We start from the raw sequence: 20,667 nt of genomic DNA, 5'->3' as shown, positions 1-20,667 counted from the left end.
GGGCTGGTTTCCACTTGCTTATGTTGTCCTCTCGATTTCCCCGTATATTCTTCATTTAGTTTTGCATTCATATATATCACTTTTTCACTTGAATTTTGTCTTTTGTATTTACACACACACACACACTCCATCACACTCGCACATTTTCACAACGATATAAAAATCTAATATATTTATACATTTCCAGCCAGGCATTGGCATGAAATTGATCTGGTGTCTGAATGTTGCAAACAGGTCTGGAGCGTCTCACGCATCCCAAATAGCATTCAATCAGATTTGTAACACTTTTAAACTATAAAATCGGAACTGCTGTGTGCTACTTTGGTTGCCTTTCTTTCACCTATACATTTATCATTGTCGCCGTGTATGAATAAGATACCTACGATGGCCTTAGCCATTGGCATCCCAGTTGGTTTACTGGTAACTACTCACCTAAAGTCATTGCCATTTGCTTATACTGTCAGATCCTGGTTCCTGTTGAGAGCTCTCATTAAAAAAGCGAAACAAAACAACCTGCAACCAGATGGTAAGCTGATGCTGCTGGTTAGTGTATCTATTGCCACGAATATTAAACTGTTATGTATGAATACATAGCATTGTTTGCAGTTGTTAGCCAGGACCATCGTTGCTATTTGGATGATATTGATTATAATCAGCATATGGTAAAACATTCTTGTGGTAATTGGCATTATTCATTCTAATTGAAAATTTCTCTAGAACAATAGGTAACGTGAGAACCGCCCAACATGACGCATAACAGAGGGCTAATAGAAGTTATCAATTAGCACCTACAACAAGATCCTGGATTTCAGCAGAATCCACATTTTATATTCTGCATTTGCTCGAGTCATGATGGAACCACATCACCATATATTTGGACATAACGGCGGCGTTGTTACGCTGTTTAGAAAGGAAATTCCACCTCTTGCAAAATACAAGGTACAAAGTCGCATCTGGACATGGAATGACAAGTGGTTGTTCCTTCAACATCGATTCTTGCTAGAGGACAGCACGGTTGCATGCTTAGCTATCAGCAAGATTGTGTTCAAAAAGGTGTCTGGCAAAACAGTTCCGCCAAAAGAAGTCTTGGAGTTATGTGGACATAACTTTGATGATCCTACAATAGAAGAAAGACGCTTACATAACTGGGATATAGCTCAACATGTATTGAGTTTGGATAAGATCAGAGATGATCCGTATTCATGGTCGAGCTTATAAGCGGGGTGCTTGTATATGGCTATAATATAAACCAGCAACTTGCCCTTCCTTTTTCATCTTTTCTTTTTGATGAAATAAAAACTACTATGTCTTCCACAACCAGACCTTTATCCTTGTTCATACCCACCACTTGGTCACAGCAACAACAACAACAACAACAACAGCAGCAGCAGTCATCTTCAAATACGAGACCTTCATCTATACAATCAACATCTTCATCCATTGCACTCGACTCACCGTCTTGGACTAACTTATCATTTGATCAATTGTCTCTTTATGCAAGACGAGCATCCAACTCTAGCATAAGTATACTCACCACATATCAAAGCGAGCAAGAGGAAAAGAGAAGAAAAAGACAAAAAGATAAAGTGCAGCAAGGTAAAGCCAATCATGTAAACTACATGTTGCCATGGTGATTGATTTTTTTGTCAGTGCAGTGGTCAATGGTTTCACGCATATTCTTTTACTGTCCTTGAACGATTGCTCACTTGGATTCTACAGAATATCAGACCACATCCACCGCAAAGTGCCCCGCATTGTCGATACTAAAAAGCAGCTACAGCAAAGCAAAAACAAAGTGGAGATTGCCATTTCCGATATACAAGATGTGCGAAAGAACGTGTGCGATATTGAAAGGATTGAATCATTTTATAATATAAACAAGATGATTGAATTAAGTATTAACATATTAAAGAATTCAAAGAAATGAGTTTTTCATTTCTCTGATGGTATGGAGTACTTCAACGGGATCATTTTTACCAACGACATGCTGCAATGCCTGTTCATTCACTCTCAAGAACGGATTATACAGCTTTTCTTGTCCAATCGTACTAGGCACTGTGATGGATTTATCTTGACACCAGGCCCATTTTGCTTGCAAATTTTCATTGTGGGGATCAATGGACAAAGCAAACTTTAGGTTGTTCTTTGTGTATTCATGGCCACAATAGACCCAAGTGTCATCCGGTAATTTGGTAATAATGTGAAATAAAATTCTGTACATATCTCGAGCATCTCCCTCGAAAAACTTTCCAATACCTCCAATGAACAATGTGCTAATGGGTTCATATCAATCAGCATGTGCCTCCGGTGCAAATTTCATTCAACTTACTCTCCAGAAAAGACAGCTCGTTCACCTGTATTAGGATCAACAACATAATAGCAGACATGTCCTTTTGTATGGCATGGTGTATGGAGCGGTGTGATGTCTAATGATCCCAGTTTGAATTCTTCTCGATCTTTGCAGACGTAATTGATTTCTGGAATTCTCGCATCTGCACCGTAAACAGCCAATCCAGGCTTTTTTGCTAGTAAAAAAAAAAAAAAAAAAAAAAAACTGCATAAGCGTCAAGATGATCTAATAACCATGTTGGCCAATGCTTACCGACTAGTTCGATATTGCCTCCAGAGTGATCCCAATGGTGATGGGTGGCAAATACACTATGCAAGATGTCAGTTTATGAGCATTGTATGCACGCCACGAATCTTGTAGCTGTACCTGGAAAGTTTTGCGCCCGTTTGACTAATCACATTTAGAATTTTGATTGGCTCTACTGGATCAATGACAGCAGCTTCTTTGGTCTTTTCGTCGATGAGAATGTAAGAGTAATTGTCTTCGAGAGCAGGGATTGGAATGATCTTCATCTTCGAGCCACAGTAGAGAGGAGAAAAAAAAAGAAGAAAAAAAAAAGGGGGAAATCGCTTTGTTGGAAAAAAGATTAGTAGAAGCAAGAGAAAATTGGGTATTTATATATGAAAAAATTAGGATGTTTCCAAAAGAACCTTCTGTTCAACATTGGATATATGAGAGACGCTCTATTTCAAATTCCGGGTTCACTTCATGTGTATGCTCGTCCGCAAATCTTGTGATATTGTACAGCGATGTCAACCTCGCAAAAGATCCAATCTGATGTGGATCTGTTCAAACCACAGTCCACTGTATGGTAATGCAACTGGTGTATCATCATTTATTATATCATTGTAAAGGGCAATCATGGAAATCAGAGAAGACAAATCCCAAATTGACGTCAAATGTAAAGCAGAACATTCCGAAGATTCAATCAATCATCGTCTAAAAAATATGCTTTGGCTTTTTCGACATCTGGCACAATAGTCTTGCTTCCCTTGTTCCAATTGGCTGGGCAGACTTCTCCATGCTTATCACTGAATTGGAATGCTTCGACTAATCTGATGGTTTCTGTAGTAGATCTTCCTACTGGCAAATCGTTACAGGAAATTTGTCGAACAATGCCTTTGGGATCAATGATAAACAGCCCACGCAATGGGACGCCTTGCTCAAGGTAGACTCCGTAGCTTTTGGCAATGGCGTGTGTTTTATCAGAGATAATGGGGATCTTGATTTGCCCACCGAGACCACCAGATTGACGTGATGTGTTAATCCAAGCGTGATGAACGTATTCTGCATGTTGCCACACGCTTGTTAATCACACTTTTTACGGTGATAGATTAATAACTTACCAGAATCGCAGGAAGCAGCAATCAATTGACAATCTAAAGATTGAAATTCTTCATAGGCATCATTGAAGGCGATGATCTCAGTTGGACAAACAAAAGTGAAGTCCATCGGATACCAGAAAAGCACGACGTACTTTCCTCTATAATCAGAGAGTTTGATGTGCTCAACAATTTGGCCATCAATGACGCCAGGAGCATCGAACTCGGGCGCTAGTTTTTGGACTTGTGCAACTACTATCACAAAAATCAGAGTTCTGGTTAGACACTAGCGAGGATTTAATTGTTTACCCATATTAAAGAAGCTTGGAAATGTAGAAAGTAAGTGAATGGATGAAAGCAAGCAACACAGAACATCCAGATGTGCTTTTCATGTTGGCGAAGAGTGACGTTTTTTTAGCTGACATTGTGGTGAATAAGCTGCATGAGTGTCGTATCGTCATAATGGTGTTGACAATTGTGGATATATTTAAGAACACATCCAGTGCGTTGTGCAAGCTACTGACAAACTGTTTTATCCAAAGTGAGAGCTAATGCATTAGTGCTGTATGTGTTTGCTTCATATGATGTTCTATCCTCAGAATACGTGTTGTCAAGATGCTTATTGATAATGCGCTGCCTTGAATTTGCTGGAACAAAACGAGAGGAGCTGGAGCTTGAAATCATAATTTTCATATAATCAAAAGCACAAAAAACTCATTCAAAATATTTGATTTTGGGGGTTTCAACTTTTGGACGATCGAAAATCGATCTTCTAAATATTGATGCTAAAGCTTTAAGGCTAGCATGTTCCTATACTAGTTTTTTGCCCTCTAAACGATGGTGCAATTGAAATTTGCGTAGGTAGTCTGGCTGTTGAGAAAAAAATTAGTTAATTTTGAATAGATGCTGCTAGTAAACCTTTTTAAATTACTATATGAATGTTGGTTGTATGTCTAGTAAAAGCTGTAGAGGGTACCTTGGTTGATTAGGAAATGTTGTATTTGGGCTTGCTGAGGACGATGTCGATGAGTAATGAGGAAAAAGAGAGAAAATGAACAAATTTTAAAGTGTCGTACAGCTTGATTTTACTAAGTGAACGAGAGTTTCAAACTTAATAGCTTCTGTTTCTTTTTCAACTCTCTATACGATGGCATGGTTATTATAGATAAATAAAAAAAAAGTTGAAATCCCCTGCTTGTAGCTCATAAAATATATGATTTTGAGCAAACTTATGAAGAAAACGTACAACTGGTACTTAAAACTTTTATATCATAATGGATATAACATAGAGTTATCGAATGGTCTTTGTTTTGTGCGAATCCAGTGAGTATTTGTCGAGATATGGTCAAAAAAGAGTCTCATGCAAAATCATGGATTTTTCTTCAAAATCTACGTGTGATAGCAAGCAAAAAATTGGGTGACCTTTTTTTGGTCAGGACAATATTGTCAATATTTCATGATAGAGTCATACCAGAGCTTCAAGCAATAGCTCATCCGATAGGAAATTTTTTGGTCTACAATGTTTAGTAATGCTTAACAAAATGTTTTGATGGCAGATACTAATTAATCTTTAGAAAACAGTCAAAAAATGGCAAGATGTATCTCATTAAATATCAGGTGAACAATGTACACCAGAGATCTGAAATAAATACCATTGTATTCTCCTTGCAATTCTCTACAAGCTTCATATAAGTTTGAAGGGGTAGTTACTATCAAGAAACGCGTGATTTTAAGGTCGATAGATTTCGGAATCCCATGGATCATCATTCAGAACAATAGAAATTGAAGCTCCGTTGAGCTTCCACATATGTACACGACACATATATGAATTTGACTGAGTATTTTAAGAATCGGAGCGTACGAAAAGGGCCATATTAACTTGCTGGTTTCAAGTTATCAATAGATACTTGACATGATGGAGAATCTTGCTTTTAAGGTTAGATAGCTGTAACTTGCTCTGTTCAATAATAATAAGATTTGCAATTTAAAGCATGCATATTCCCCTGCTTAAAAATAGCATCTCCAATGTTGATTATCTCATGAAGTATGCATTTCCAATATAATGTTCCCAATAAGAACTTGCTCCAATATCATTACTCTACAACATAGTTAAGTTTGACGAGATTCTAATTTTTTTTACCTATGAGGACCTGGATGTACAAAATGTTTTTTAATTTTGAGGTTTTCAACTTTTGGACGATCGAAAATCGATCTTCTAAATATTGATGCTAAAGCTTTAAGGCTAGCATGTTCCTATACTAGTTTTTTGCCCTCTAAACGATGGTGCAATTGAAATATGCGTAGGTAGCGTGGTTGTTGAGAAAAGGGAGATTTTAGAAAATAGTTCATTTTGAATAGGTGCTGCTAGTAAAACTTTTTAAATTACTATATGAATGCTGGATTGTTGTGCCAGAAGGGCTACAACTGTCTATAAAGATTAAGGTATTCTTGATGGGTAGATATGTCTGTGTTGTGCAACAACATGGACAAGCTATGATAAGTGAAGTGCATCTCAGCTATCTAAATACTGAGGTTCACCAGATGTGATAAGCGTTGTACAAGATAAATTGCTACTTTGGCATTCAGAACTTAGTATAAATAGAATAACTCTTGTCTTCATCAATAAATCTTTAGTTTTTGTGTCTGATCTTATTCAAATAAGTCTTTTCTTGTTTTTATAATATCGAACATTTTTTATAAGCTACAAATAATAATCCTTTTATTCTTTGTGCTTAACATTTTTTAAGATCGTGTAAATCAGAATCTTCCAGATTTTAGCCTACCTATCTAATTTAAACCGAAAATATGACTATGAATGATTCTACTGTGTCTCCTGCAGAACAGAACAAGAGTTCAGATGTTCAAGCTGTTGGAAGCGAGCTTTCATACGGAGGAGCTGTAGAGCGACTTCGTCAGGAGGTTCATGGGTTGATCGCTGAAGTTGCGAACAGTGGGGACAAGTCGGACGAAGAGGTCGACGCTTTGAAGGCTGCCCTGTCGAAGAAGTGCTCTAACTTGGAGGCTATAGAGAAAGCTCTCTCTATGGTCACACCTAACCAGAGTCCTTCCCAAGTAACAGTGGTTAGTCAAGGTGCGGCTAATAGTTCAACTGTACCTGATGATCTTCCTTTGTTCCAATGGTTTGGACGTGTCAAAGATGAAAAAAAGGAAGTTTTTGCCAACATTGAGGAGTGTTGTCGCCGGTTTTCCGATAAGTTGAGCAGTTGCACGCTTGATCTTGACGAACACTGGTATCGTTTGCTTCCTCCTTGTCTTCCCGGCGATCTTCGCAATTGGCTTGATGAGTTTGTGAAAGCATCTGGCTCCACTGTGTCTTGGGCTACCTTGAAGGGAGCTATCATCGGTCGTTTTGGTACACCAAAAGAACAGCTCAGATTCGAAAGAATTAGGGAGTTTCTTCGTTGAACTAAAGGAAACGAAGAATCCGTTGATGGTTTCGTAGAGCGGTTTAAGACGTTGAGAAATAGAGCTGACATCAGTGATAAGGGTGTCGTTGCGATGGTGTTTTTTGACGCTTTCCCCAAGGTTACCGCTAGGTTGCTAATGGTTGCTATGAGTCAGGCACCAGAATCGTCATTTTATGACATTGATTATGTGTCCTCTCTCGTGCGCAAGATGGATATGATGGCTATTGAGACGGGTCAAGAATCTTTGGGCTCTGTTTTTGATGGAAGAAAACGCGCTGCTGACATACCTGTTTCGAACGAAGCAAAGAAGTCTCGGTACGCACCTTCTTCTAGTGGAAACGCTCTGCAAAGTAGCTCTTCGTCGAGATCCAATGGTCCCTCGTCCAACTCTCCACGTTCTGGTGCTAATCGTTTTGGCAAAACATTTGCTGAACATGTTGCTGAAGGGACTTGCTCCAAATGTAACGGTCCTCGACTAAAGGGGCAGATGCATCACTGCAACACTGCTATTCGTACTGGTGGTGGTAACACCCATCAGGGCAATGGTGGTAAAAAAGTTTTGCGTGCCATGACTAAGAAACGTGGTGGCAAACATTCGATGGATGCTGCAATCCAAGCTGCTTTTCTCTCTGCTCGTGTCGATCGTGCGTTAGCTGAGAAAGGTGCTTTTTCCCCTGCTGTCTCCTCTGCTGAACAATCGGTGGATGATGTTGTCCTTGCTCCTTCTTCTGGTGGTAGTGACAATGTTGATGTTGACCAAGATGCTGTGATGAGTGAAGCTCATGGTATCTTTGAGGATACTGACCTGGTGAATCGTGCCCAGTCTATTCTTCTTGAAAAAGAGATGAGTAGCATGTCTGTGGACGACGATACGCTACAAAATATATTTGCTCAGCAATGTAAGTTCGATGCTAGATTTAGTGCTCCACCTACTATGACCACCAATGCTATTTGTGTTCCTATTGTGGTTCAAAATGTCATTTGCTTTGGCTTAGTGGATACGGGTGCTACGTTTTCGTGCGTCACTGACAAGTTCTTTCAATTCTTAGGAGGAACCTCTCTTGCTGGATTTGAGGCTAATGATGATGATGAGAGCTTTGTTCAAATGGCTCATGAAGTAACGACTGTGCCTAGAATAGGTGCGGTACGTTTGCACATTAGCTACAATAAATCAAATAAAAACCATTTGTTTGAAGTATTTCCATTCTATTCTGAGGAAAACGTACCTGTATTGCTTGGTATGGATATTTTGTCCAAGCTTGGCATTGGTCTTACGGGCTTGGTGAGTCAACATGGCTTTCAATCAGGTCCTCGTGTACCAGACCCTATTGATGATGGTATTACTCCAAACGCACATCCTTTTGGTAGTGAGGAAGAGAGACAACCGTTTCTACTTGCACTAAAGGGGTTATTAGAAGAGAATTCGCGCATTGATATGAAGAATACTCAGTGTAATCTGCCGGATTCGATTATTAAGCTTGATACTAAACCAGGTGCTGTCGCTTGGCGAGCTCAATATCCTTTGCCTGAAGCTTATCGTGATGCTGTTGCCAAACAAATTCAGATATGGCTTGATGAGGGTGTTGTTGAAAGATCTGCTAGTCATACACGTTTCAATCATCCATTGTTGGTTGTAAAGAAAAAGGACGCTGATGGTAATTACACAATGTCTAAGCCTAGAGTGGTGTGTGACGTTCGTAAGTTGAATGCTATCTTGGAAGTGGATGACAAACAACAGTTACCTTTGATCTCTCATATCCATCAGAGCATTGGTACGAAAATGATTCATACTTGTCTCGATATCCATGCTTGCTTTACTAGCTTTGGCTTGGATCCAGAGCAAGCTCATAAAGTTTCATTTACTTGTCCCTTCACGAATATCCAATACACCCATAAAAAGGCTGCTTATGGAATTCGCCATGTCGGATCGGTGGTTGTACGCACATTGCAAACACTGCTCTCTGATTTGAATACAAGCTCTAGTTCTACTTCGTTTCCTACTGATGGTGATCACTCGGTTTCCTGCTATGTGGATGACATCTTATGCAGTAGTAATGGGAGCCTACAAGATCACTATGCGTTGGTTGCTGAGGTAATTCGTCGTTTAACCGATGCTAATTTGGTGCTCAATCCTGAGAAAGTCGTCTTCGCTCAGCGTAGTATTTATCTCTTGGGATGGAGTGTTATTAATGGTAAATTACTGCCTGACGGTAGAAAACTTACCAACATTGCAGATTGGCCGGCTATTACCACTGGTCGTCAATTGGCATCTTTCTTGGGTTTAATGTCGTACTTTCGTGCTGCCATTCCATGTTATTCTCGTCTGACTCGAGATCTTGATAGCTTGAAACAGTACAAGGATCTAACAGATGTTTGGAATGAGTCTCATACAAAAGCGATTGCCGACTTGAAGGATGCACTTACGATGGCACTTGTGCTGTCACCTCCTGATTTTTCGATTCGATTTCACTTGGCTACTGATGCTAGTTTAACTGCTCTTGGCGCGGTTTTATATCAAGTGGTCAACGATGAAATTCGATATGTAGGTCTCGTATCTCGTAAATTGTCTGTTTCTGAGCGTAACTACAGTACTACGAAAAGGGAATTGCTAGGGATTTGCTATGCCTTGGTTAAGTTTCATCGTTTTCTGTATATGCGAGAGTTTACCTTACATACGGACCATAAGAGTCTGATCTACTTGAATACACAGGAAGTCCCCAATGCACTCATGCTTGGATGGTGGGAGACCATTTTTTCTTATACTTTCGATATTGTGCATTTGCCCGGTGTCCTTAACGTAATTCCTGATGCTTTATCTCGACTTTACGAAGATTCGGATGCTGATGCTTCAGCACGACATCTTCTGGGGGGCAGGTACTATGCTGATGGTGGTGAAAGTGTAAAAAGAAAGAAAAAGGGTTCCAAAAACAAACTCAAGGTTGTCACACCTTCGCCTCCAATGAAACGTACTTTGGTCAAGACAACTAAGGCGTTACGATCTAATTCTTTTAGCAACCATGCACGCACTGCGGTAAACGCTACTCTTATCAAAGATGGCACCACCACAGCTGTCTCGCAAAAGCAAAAGGAATTCATATTGCGTACGCTTAGGTTTGCTGACTATATCACTCCTCCTGCTAATGAAAGAGACAATATGATCATTGCTCAGCATCTGGTTGGACATTTTGGGATCAAACATGTTGAAACTGCAATTCATCATGAAGGGTTTCACTGGGTGAACATTCGGAAAGACATAGAAAGAATATTAGCTGATTGTGACGAGTGTAACAGGTACAATATCGCTAGAGAGGGATATCATCCTTTCCGTAGTGTCAATGCAGCCCAACCTTTGGATCATTGGTGCATGGATCTCGGTGATATGGGTGTTACTAGCTCTTTCGGCAGCAACTTTCTATTTGTCCTTACTGATTACTTTACGAGATTTACTGTGATAAGATGCATTCCAGACAAGAAGGCTACGACAATTGCCAGGGAAATGCTTCAAGTTTTCTCACTTTTTGGATGGCCAATCAAGTTGACTTCAGACAGAGGCCTAGAATGGATAAATGAGGTGGTCCGTGCTATGATGGACATCAGTGGGATAGACCATCGCCTGTCATTAGGGTACAATCCATTGGGTAACTCGGTTTCTGAGTCATTTATCAAAATATGTAAGTTAACGACTATCAAGTTGTTAAAAGGTAAGAGGGATCAATGGGAGCACTTCATTCCGTGGGTGAATTACTGCATCAATGTCAAGTATGCTCGGCTACATAAATCTCGTCCGTATACACTTTTGTTTAATCGTCAACCAAATGGTCTGGCTGATTACTCAAAGGTGGACTATTCCAAACGTTTGGAGAAAGCTGATAATAGACTCATTGACAAACGATACCGTTTTGTACAAGATGTTCTTATCCCGGCTATTTCTAAGCGTATTGTGGATACACAAAATGCTGATCATGCTAACTTTGCGAAGAAACATAAGGTCATTGCCGAACCCTATCCTATTGGTAGTAAAGTTATGATTAAAAATGTTCATCGTCAAAATAAGTTAGATGAACGGTATGAAGGACCTTATTTGATTCATAGTATAACCGATAAAGGTTCCTATGTGCTGGCTGACAAGACGGGTGCACTCCTTAGTCGAGATGTGCCTACCCATCATATCAAGTACCAAGTCGCTGCGAATCCTCAGCCAATCACAATTGATGAGTTCTCTGCAGAGCATTACGAAATTCAAGCTGTGATTGATCATAGAGGATCTCCTGGTAACTTTGAGTATAAGGTAAAATGGAAAGGGTTCGATGATCCTAGTGAAGATACTTGGGAGCCTGTGAAAAACTTTGATTCGGCCAAACACATTGAGCTGTATTGGGCTCGAAGAGAAGGTGCAAAGGCTGCTGGTAAACGTAGGTTAGCTCCTCAAACAGTTAACTGGCGAACTACTACTACTCGCGAAATTGGTCAGAGTGGTAGATCAAACAGGTCTTAAATGGCTACTAGCATGATGGGATCAAGTCTTTTCCTTACATTTTTGTCCTATGAAAGGTTTTTACACAAGGTTTTTACTGACTGATCTCGGATGCAGTGTCATTTGGTAATTATTTATTGGAAAGTGCTTTATGTGCTATATTGTCATGATGTTTTGTAATCTGAGATTACGAAATGTCCACAAGAAGTACCTGAATCTGGGGGGGCAATGTTGTGCCAGAAGGGCTACAACTGTCTATAAAGATTAAGGTATTCTTGATGGGTAGATATGTCTGTGTTGTGCAACAACATGGACAAGCTATGATAAGTGAAGTGCATCTCAGCTATCTAAATACTGAGGTTCACCAGATGTGATAAGCGTTGTACAAGATAAATTGCTACTTTGGCATTCAGAACTTAGTATAAATAGAATAACTCTTGTCTTCATCAATAAATCTTTAGTTTTTGTGTCTGATCTTATTCAAATAAGTCTTTTCTTGTTTTTATAATATCGAACATTTTTTATAAGCTACAAATAATAATCCTTTTATTCTTTGTGCTTAACATGGATGTATGTGTAGTGAAAGTTTTAGAGGGTACTTTGATTGAGTAGGTGCTGTTTCCAAGCTTAAAAAGATACAAATATAGTAATAAAGAGGATTTCTACAGACACTTGATGAAAAGGGACGTATAGAAATGACTGTTTAGAATAACGAAATATAGACAGAGTAAATACAATTAGAATTGAATATATTTATTATTGTATTCCAAGATTGAATGGGGATCAAAACTAGTGTAGATACCAAAGGTATTTATAGTTATTTGACAGTGCCGCAGCAATAGGACCTTGATCTTGAATGCGGGATAATTGTATAAGCCTTGAACCAGTTAACGAGAATGTGCTGCATAAGAACTCATGAGCCACCAGCCAAGGATAAACAACAAAGACGATCCAGGATAGAATGTTCTTCCTAATAGCTTTGACGGAAGAACATTTGTCGGAATTGAAATCCACTTCCAGGGACGAAAGGCCATAGGCTACCACTTTCCAGGAACCACCAGGATACAGATTAGCCATTTGATGGTGCAGTGAAATCAGGTTTAAATAGATTTCACAAAAAAAAATAAAGCAATAGTAAAATACAATAGAAATCAACTGTATTTTATTTTGTGTATAAAATGAACTGAAGATCCTGGAATTGAGTAAAAAAAAGAAGAGTATTTATACATTTGCATCTAGCTTGTAGGATTAGTGATGATAGAGAGCAATAGGTGCTGCTATTGCGATATCTGGCAAATGTTGTTGATGTTTGATTTAAAGTGGTAATCAATGCAAGAGCACTGGCCATAAGGGTCGATTTGAGTAACCTTGATGGGCTTGGGTGAGCTATCGTCATAGCATGATTTAATGTAACCTTGATGGTTTAAAGTGTGATGTTTGTTATTGAAGCATGGAATCCTTTATCTGGGATATTGTGCAACTATGGCAGCAGGGCATAGTTGTCATATTTGAATATGCTTGTTATTGATTTGATTTTATTTGGATAAAGATACCATCTCTTATTACGACCATCATGGGTGTGATTGAATACACTGTGATCAGGAGTGATTCATTCACACGATGTGCGATATAAGCATGCATCTTTACTTTAGTAATTTTAAATGGTTTTTTGATGTACATTTGAGCGCTTTCATTAATAGATTCAAATAGCATGAATTTGAATGAGTGCTATTTGATGAACTTTGGTTTTCAATTAAGTTGCGTTTGGGTGGCTATTTCATTACAGATGGCACTACTCATGTTCCTTCGTGCTGCTTGAATAAAGACCTCTCACTTCTACTATGCATCTCAGCTCATTCTCAGATCCTCTTATGTAATATACAACGCCTAATACATTTGCCTCTCAGAGATGATCTATTATATCCTAAACATATGCAAGGAAAGATTCTTGAAAATCAAATGATCGCGTTTTTCACGTCAAAAGTGAAGACTTTTTCTATGATACATATTAGATCAAATTGATTGTAAAAATGAAACGCAACACTGGAAGCTCTTTCTATGAGACTTTCATATGCTAAATTTTAACATAGTTACAGAAAACCTGTTTTTATATTTCTGCAAATTGCTCATTATTTTTGGCCTGAAAGCTAAAAGTAATTAGCACCATTCGATGTGACTTTTTTTAGTTCTCTAGAGATGTGCTAGAAAGTTGGGTGTGATAACGATAGATTTCATAGTCAAATTTAGCAAAAACGTTTAAATGATGTGAGATCAAGTCAATCTTGAACACGAAAATACCACTGCACAGTTTCAAATTAAGTTGCCGCAATTACGGCTACTACGGTACAAAACTGAGACTAAATTTACTAGTCGTGACGTCGGATAGGGCGCCCTCTCATTTTTCCATGCCCTCCCTTTTTGCAAAACGCGTTTTAGTATCAAACCATGGTGGTTTTGGACACCGTTTGATTAATAATAACACTCTAGCATCCGATAACTCTGTCTTGTACTGTTGGAAGAACTTGATATTGTTTCTTTGAAGTGGAATATATTAGGTATCATTCGATAACGAGCACTGGAAGGCGTAGAATTAACACTAAGTGTGTTTGTTTATTTGGTTTTAATAATTTTTTGCTTGTTTGAGTGAGTGCTGCTGCCGTTACTTCTCTGCCATCTCTGCTGCCTGTTTCTTTGGTCTTTATCTGGTCTCTGCTGGTGGCGTTCGTACTTTGGTTTGTCTATGGTGCTGGTGTTGCTGCTACTGCTACTGCTAATATGGTCTTTTCTGGTCTACTGTGTTTGTTGCATGCTCTTTCTCTGGTGTCATCACTCGTTTTTTGGTTTGTCTATGGTGCTGGTGTTGCTACTACTGTTGCTATTATGGTCTTTCCTGGTCTACTGTCTTCGGTGTATGCTCATTCTCTGGTCTATATCCGGTGATTGCGTATTATCTGGTCCATCTATGGTAGTGGTAAGTGGTAAGTATCTTTTTTCTTCTGGTCGCAATGATATAAAACTTCTTTGAACGTTTGTATTATTGCTTCTTTTCTCATGATAATGCATTCATGATGTTTGCTTTGTTGCATTTTTCTTCTTCTTTTTGTTGGTTGTGTTGCTTTACATCCGACTATTACCATGCATGTTGCTCATGTATGCATCTTTGTTGCAACAACAACGAGCTGTTTTGAACGTCTCTGATGTTGTACTTGTTATACTTTTCTTTTGAGTACTCACTTTGTGTGAGTATCCATTTTTGCCTACATACTACTATACTCCTATAATAGTATGTTCTTTTCTTCTTTCTTTTATTATTATTATGTTTCTTTGAAGCATACCTTTTTTTTTACGTTGTGTGGATGTGCCTATCCCTGAAGCTCAACAAGACTCTATCCGAGGCTAGGAGGTAGATAGGCTGCCTTCACTTGGTTATCACTACTTACTTTAGTGATGATTGAGGGTCTCAATGCCAGAATTTAAAGTTAGGTGATGTAAGTAAGGCATGCTCTAGCGCCTGGGGGAAGTTTGATGATAGCAGCGGCTATATTGTTATTATAGCGGCGCTTAAAATTTTGCCTCACCTCAAAACAGGGGGAAACCCTCGCAAATTTTTTTTAGGTCAGCGGAGTTTTCAAGCAATCTGATTGGCTCAGAGGTTCAGGAACCGAAGTATTCTAGCTAGTTGATCTCCTATTGAGCTGTCATCTATAATGAGTTTATATTTGTAATAAAAAGGTAGCAAAATACATGCAATTTAAAGCCTTCTTTATTTAACAGTGCAATGAAATCAGGTTTAAAGATTTCACAAAAAAAATATAGCAATAATAAAAATACAATAGAAATCAACTGTATTTTATGTGTATAAAATGAACTGAAGATCCTGTGTGGAATTTGAGGCTTTATAGACTAAAATTCACGGAAAAAAAAGAATAAAAAAAACTGTAAAGTCAACTTGATAAAGGTATGTTTTATTATCAAACTGACAGGTGTAAAGTAAACAACTGAAGTATCTCCACTACTGGCCAGGTAGATGATCCTTCTTATTATATACTATAACAATAGATAAAAGTTCTATTAATTAGATTGACAAATAAGTCAACTCAAATCAACTAATGTTTAATCATGCTAAAAGACAACTCCAGCAAGCTAATCATGATTTAGCTTTGCCTGGATGAATAATTAGACTCTCATCCAAAGTACCCTGATCTATCCTTTCTATAAGGATAATTAATATCGATCTAGTAGCATGTATCCAATAGGTACAGTCTCCTTAGTCTATATCAATAGTACATATCTGAGTGTATATCGCTAAGCATACATCTTTAGCATGTATCCGGATATATGGCATGTCTATAGCATATCGTATGCATGTCTATAGCATGTCTCATATATAGTACAAGTCTGTAGTACATAAAGTATCTGTAGCTAGTATCACGGATATAAGCATGTGTCTTACAGCGTGGATCATGAAGTGCACATCTGAAGCAACAAGCTCATATTGCATTAATCTTGGTGCCTATCCAGATATGGTAAACATCCGTAGTCAATGTCGGAATACAAGTATAAGTCTATAGTGCCATCCATGTCCGTGGTGCCATCTATAGCCTATATCTTATATAGTATGAATCTTATAGTACTAGCGTATCTGAAGTCCATATCTTCTTATAGCATAAATCGGTATCGTACATCTTAATCCAGTGCGCATATAGTTTATACCTAAATCAGGAAACTGGATGAACTGTCGGAATGCAGATCAGAGTGGATGTATTCCACATCCTGGAATTGAGTAAAAAAAAGAAGAGTAACTGTACATTTGTAACCAGCTTTATGCATTTGACCAAGCATATTAAAAATCGGAGCGTACGAAAAGAGCCATATTAACTTGCTGGTTTCAACAAGTTATCAATAGATACTTGACATATTGGAGAATCTTGCTATTAAGACTAGACAGTTGTAGCTTATTGCTTTGTTCGATTATAATAAGTCTTCCAATTTAATGTATATTCCCCCTCTTAAAAATATATAGATAAAAGTTGTAGAGGGCACTTTGTCTGACAGGGCATGTTTCATGTGGGGTTATTGGTGGTAATGTGGATGAGTACTGAGGAAAAATAAAGAAAATGGACAATTTTCAAGGAGCTGTACCGCTGGATATTACTAAGTGAACGAGAGCTTCAAGCTTAATAGCTTCTGTTTCTTTTTCAATTCTCTATACGATGGTATAGTTTTATAGAGAAACATTAAAAGTTTTGAAAATCCTCTACTTATAGCTGATAAAAATATGAGATTTTGAGCGAATTCATAAAGGGAAGATACATCTGGTACCTAAAACTCTCACATAATGATGGATATAACGTAGTAGAGCTATCGAATGGTCTTTGTCTTGTGCGGATTGTATGAGTAGTCGAGATACTACCAAAAAAGGGTTTCGTGCAAAATCATCGATGATCTGATAAATTTTGTCATTTTCCATTGATTAGCATAACCTACTACCAAACCTCAAATATTATTCCATTACACGCATTGCAACAACTTTACTGGCATAACCATACATCGATTCAGCTTTCAGAGCTTTATTCCAGATTTGAATTGAGATAATTGACGAAAACATCACCCAAACGGTCAACATCCAAAGTAGTGTTCATCTTGTTGTATGTAACAAATTGTTTTCTATGTCTTCTTAGTTCTGATAATGTAACAGTACGAGATGGATTGATGACTTTTGTTTCTGAACGAGGTACAATCATTGGGGTTCCTCCTGGTCCAAATTCCTTTTGACGCTCAACAAAGGCATTGATAATCTCTAATGTAGCTTTGTCTAGCTCATACACGTAGTTGGTTGATGATACTGGCTTTGAGACGGTGGATTTGTTGGGTGGCAATGCCTTTCGTAATATCACTGCATCCCAAATCTTGTCTCCAGGAATCCCTTTATCATCATGAATTAATGTAAATAGTGGTGAATCCCATCGATTGCGCTCCTCTGGTTCCTCGTATCGTGATACCAACTCGTCAAACCTGGCAGCCTTTGTATTAGCACAGACGCTACATTCCAACATACAAAAGCGTCCTTACACTTTCTCATCATAACCTTCTGATTCTCTATTCTGATTCCATTCTTTTGCGATATCTACAGGAACACCTGTTTGAACCACACAATGAGGTGTGCCAATTGCTCTTGCAATACAATAGAGTTGATATCGAAACCCTTTGATGTAGTTTAATGCGTCGGCAATGACAATGTCGTCCTTGGATAGTGTTCTCTCTACTGCTGATAGCAATGCGCCTCTTGCTTTCTTTTCCTCGCGAGCATCTACAAAAGGTACAGCACTGTTCAATACATGCTTTCTGCCCCGAGATAATTGTCAAAACTAACCATTGTAAGCGTCTTTGGTGACATGAAGGCTTTCGTCGTTGATCACCTGGATGCGCAGAGATCTGTTCTCTTGCTCGAGCCTCTTGGCTAAATACTCTTTGATTTCGTTAACTCGTTGTGTCTTTCCACTAGAAGGGTATCCGGAAATGATAATGAGAGGCATTTTAAAATGAGTAGAACGGAAAAAAGTAGTTAAACATGTATCCGTAACTGAACCTGCTTTAACACAACAAGCCACTATGGATCTCTATCATTGTGACCTTTTTGATTTTTTTTTTCTGTATTTAACTGTCAAAAACTATCATTCATCAAGAAGAATGGTTTGCTTGTACATATTTCATTTATAAAATCACTTTTTTTTGTTGTTTAAAAAAGTAAAAACTAGACACATTCATCATGTCCAACAAGTTGCATATCAGGTATTTGCTTTGCACTGCATCTGTCACACCGAAAAATCTAAAAATACATAACATTTGGCAGTTATAATCAGATCCATGACTCTATCCGTCAATCCGTCGATCGTTTCAACATCAACGACGATTTCAAGCCTGATCTCATGATTGCTATTGGCGGTGGTGGCTTCATCCCTGCTCGTATGCTCCGTACTTTCCTCAAAAAGACCAGCCGTGGTAACATCCCTATCCAAGCCATTGGTCTTTCCTTGTACGAAGAGCTTGCTAATGCTAACGGCGAAGAGAAGCCTGGTACCCAAGTTCAAAAGACTCAATGGCTCAACTTTGGTGCCTCTCACTCGGAAATCTCTCTTTTGGGCCGCCGTATTCTCATTGTTGATGAGGTAGATGATACTCGCACCACATTAGCCTTCGCTGTCGAAGAGCTTCAAAAGGATATTGAGGCCGAGGAAATTCGTAAGGGTATGAAGCCTGGAGAATCCAACACTGTTTTGGGTATTTTTGTCCTTCACAACAAGCTCAAGGCCAAGAAGCGTGATTTGCCCGAGGAGATCAAGAAGAACTACTTTGCTGCTGTTGAGATGCCTGATCAGTGGTTGGTTTATCCCTGGGATGCTGTCGATATTGAGGAACACACTGAATTGGCCAACAAGCATCAGTAGATTTTCGGTTCTCTTACTTTTTCTGTTTTATTTTCCATCTGTATCCATAGACTTTTGTTCCTGTTTTTCCACTTATAGACTACTTCATTTTGTATTTTAGAGATATTACCATTATGCTCTTATATGCTAATACATTCACACCTTTCATAATCATATATCCCGGATTTCATAGTTGAAAAGATTTGTGAGCTGGATAGAAGAATGAGACTTATAACAGGGTAGCATTGACTGAGAGATCTTGATTGTTTGTCTGCTTACATGTCATGAAGCTTATTGTCAGGTTGATCTATGATCAGCAGAGCATTTCGGAACGGAATGCAAAAAGGTAGCACTTTTGGGTTGAATATACCCTCTTCTGACAACGCTTTAAATTCAAATATAGCGTTATCCTGGTATTCGATCTCGCTGGTAGCACTAGTTGTTTAGCAACATGCAGGGCAAATGTCGGATTTTAGTGTCCGTTTTCCACTGGTCTTGCACAAATCATTAGCAAACTATTCACTCGATAGATCAAGATTGCTCTCGTGACATATTTGAAAATGCTGTTGAATAATGCATTTAAATGATACAACGTTTGGGAAGAAATTCTCGATACATACACCCAGATAAACTATGTTGGTGTGTAGGAGTTGAGTGTTATAGAGTATCTACTTGTAAGAGATTTATTGCCAGCGTCAAGCACCTCAAATGTAGCCTCAACTACTGAGAACACCAAAGCCTACCAAAATCCAGGATTAATCGAACGGCGTCATTCAAAAAGCTCTAAATGGTTAAGATGTCAACCCTTTACGATGCCCCACGTTTGTATCGCTAAAGATAATCCAAATACGGGAAAACAGCATACTAGCATTGGCTCTTACTACTCAAAAATCTGTAAACCACAGCGAAACCTGAATACGTTTGAGCCGCGTTTTTTTGCGTTAGAAGCCGTTTTAGGTCGCCAGAATAGCACCAAACATTGTTTCTCATCTAGCTTTTACTTTCTGACACCTTTGCTCATCTTTTTTGGGACCTAAAAAACATGGCCAGAAATTGACCAAAAATCCATGAGGGGGGTACCTCATGGTTTTCATCGAAAATCAAATGATCGCGTTTTTGACCTCCAAAATGAAAACTTTTACTATGGTACGTATGGAATCAAAATGTTTGTATTGATCTAAAGCAACTCCTAAACTCCTATTTGTGCGACCTTCAAATGTAAAATTTCGACATTTTGGCCGAAAACCTCATTTCATATCTTTTGATATTGTTCAACAACTTTGTTCAAAACACCTATTAAATTTAGGATCGCTGGATGCGCATTGAAAAATACTACAAAGAACAATTAGAGAGTATGAGATGATTTTCACTTTTTACATAGTCAAATTCGGCAAATTAGTTCAAACAAGTCGAGATTGAACACAATTGCACCAATCCTAAACAAAAAAATTGATCGAAGTGTTTTCTTTTTTTGGCTGCTGTTGCTGCTGACAAGCTGTCTTTTTTGCTACAGTTTTTACACTTGGTATTTCTGAACTGCTAAAAGGGTAATCTTTCGGTTGAAAATCATGCCATGGTGATACAAAGCAACTAATACGATTTACAAAAGAATATTTGTGATAATTTTATTTTAATGTACAAATGTTGAGGAATATAGGAAAAAAAA

General features: G+C 38.4%; 7 protein-coding genes across 7 annotated transcripts; 4 read left to right on the top strand and 3 right to left on the bottom strand.

Moving 5' to 3' along the window:
- Positions 1-366: 366 nt before the first annotated feature.
- ATC70_001421 (uncharacterized protein) lies at positions 367-1,218 on the top strand (the record flags this gene model as incomplete). The annotated part of the gene is made up of 4 exons (XM_064820817.1): positions 367-526; positions 595-662; positions 718-725; positions 786-1,218. The coding sequence occupies 4 exons, from the start codon at positions 367-369 to the stop codon at positions 1,216-1,218; spliced, it is 669 nt and encodes a 222-aa protein (XP_064684737.1).
- An 86-nt stretch (positions 1,219-1,304) lies between these two features.
- Positions 1,305-1,634, top strand: ATC70_001420 (uncharacterized protein; the record flags this gene model as incomplete). Its single annotated transcript, XM_064820816.1, has 1 exon — positions 1,305-1,634. One exon carries the CDS (start codon positions 1,305-1,307, stop codon positions 1,632-1,634), a length of 330 nt encoding a protein of 109 aa, XP_064684736.1.
- A 281-nt stretch (positions 1,635-1,915) lies between these two features.
- Positions 1,916-2,862, bottom strand: RAT1 (5'-3' exoribonuclease 2; the record flags this gene model as incomplete). The annotated part of the gene is made up of 4 exons (XM_064820815.1): positions 1,916-2,273; positions 2,330-2,525; positions 2,603-2,658; positions 2,717-2,862. 4 exons carry the CDS (start codon positions 2,860-2,862, stop codon positions 1,916-1,918), a joined length of 756 nt encoding a protein of 251 aa, XP_064684735.1.
- Positions 2,863-3,278: 416 nt separating this feature from the next.
- On the bottom strand, positions 3,279-3,985 carry CNA1_3 (3',5'-cyclic-nucleotide phosphodiesterase (PDEase) (3':5'-CNP); the record flags this gene model as incomplete). The annotated part of the gene is made up of 3 exons (XM_064820814.1): positions 3,279-3,637; positions 3,697-3,927; positions 3,982-3,985. The coding sequence occupies 3 exons, from the start codon at positions 3,983-3,985 to the stop codon at positions 3,279-3,281; spliced, it is 594 nt and encodes a 197-aa protein (XP_064684734.1).
- Positions 3,986-6,477: 2,492 nt separating this feature from the next.
- Positions 6,478-11,595, top strand: SCT1_1 (Glycerol-3-phosphate/dihydroxyacetone phosphate acyltransferase; the record flags this gene model as incomplete). Its single annotated transcript, XM_064820813.1, has 2 exons — positions 6,478-7,045; positions 7,106-11,595. 2 exons carry the CDS (start codon positions 6,478-6,480, stop codon positions 11,593-11,595), a joined length of 5,058 nt encoding a protein of 1,685 aa, XP_064684733.1.
- A 5,549-nt stretch (positions 11,596-17,144) lies between these two features.
- RAD5 (DNA helicase rad5) lies at positions 17,145-18,110 on the bottom strand (the record flags this gene model as incomplete). The annotated part of the gene is made up of 3 exons (XM_064820812.1): positions 17,145-17,589; positions 17,647-17,884; positions 17,948-18,110. 3 exons carry the CDS (start codon positions 18,108-18,110, stop codon positions 17,145-17,147), a joined length of 846 nt encoding a protein of 281 aa, XP_064684732.1.
- A 233-nt stretch (positions 18,111-18,343) lies between these two features.
- Positions 18,344-19,022, top strand: ATC70_001415 (uncharacterized protein; the record flags this gene model as incomplete). The annotated part of the gene is made up of 2 exons (XM_064820811.1): positions 18,344-18,366; positions 18,428-19,022. The coding sequence occupies 2 exons, from the start codon at positions 18,344-18,346 to the stop codon at positions 19,020-19,022; spliced, it is 618 nt and encodes a 205-aa protein (XP_064684731.1).
- Between the last annotated feature and the right edge of the window lie 1,645 nt (positions 19,023-20,667).

This window comes from Mucor velutinosus (genome assembly GCF_035048745.1).
Source record: "Mucor velutinosus strain NIH1002 chromosome Unknown tig00000041, whole genome shotgun sequence".
Taxonomy (NCBI): domain Eukaryota; kingdom Fungi; phylum Mucoromycota; class Mucoromycetes; order Mucorales; family Mucoraceae; genus Mucor; species Mucor velutinosus.
Note: the sequence above shows the minus strand (reverse complement) of the source record. Positions and strands in the feature narration are given on the sequence as shown.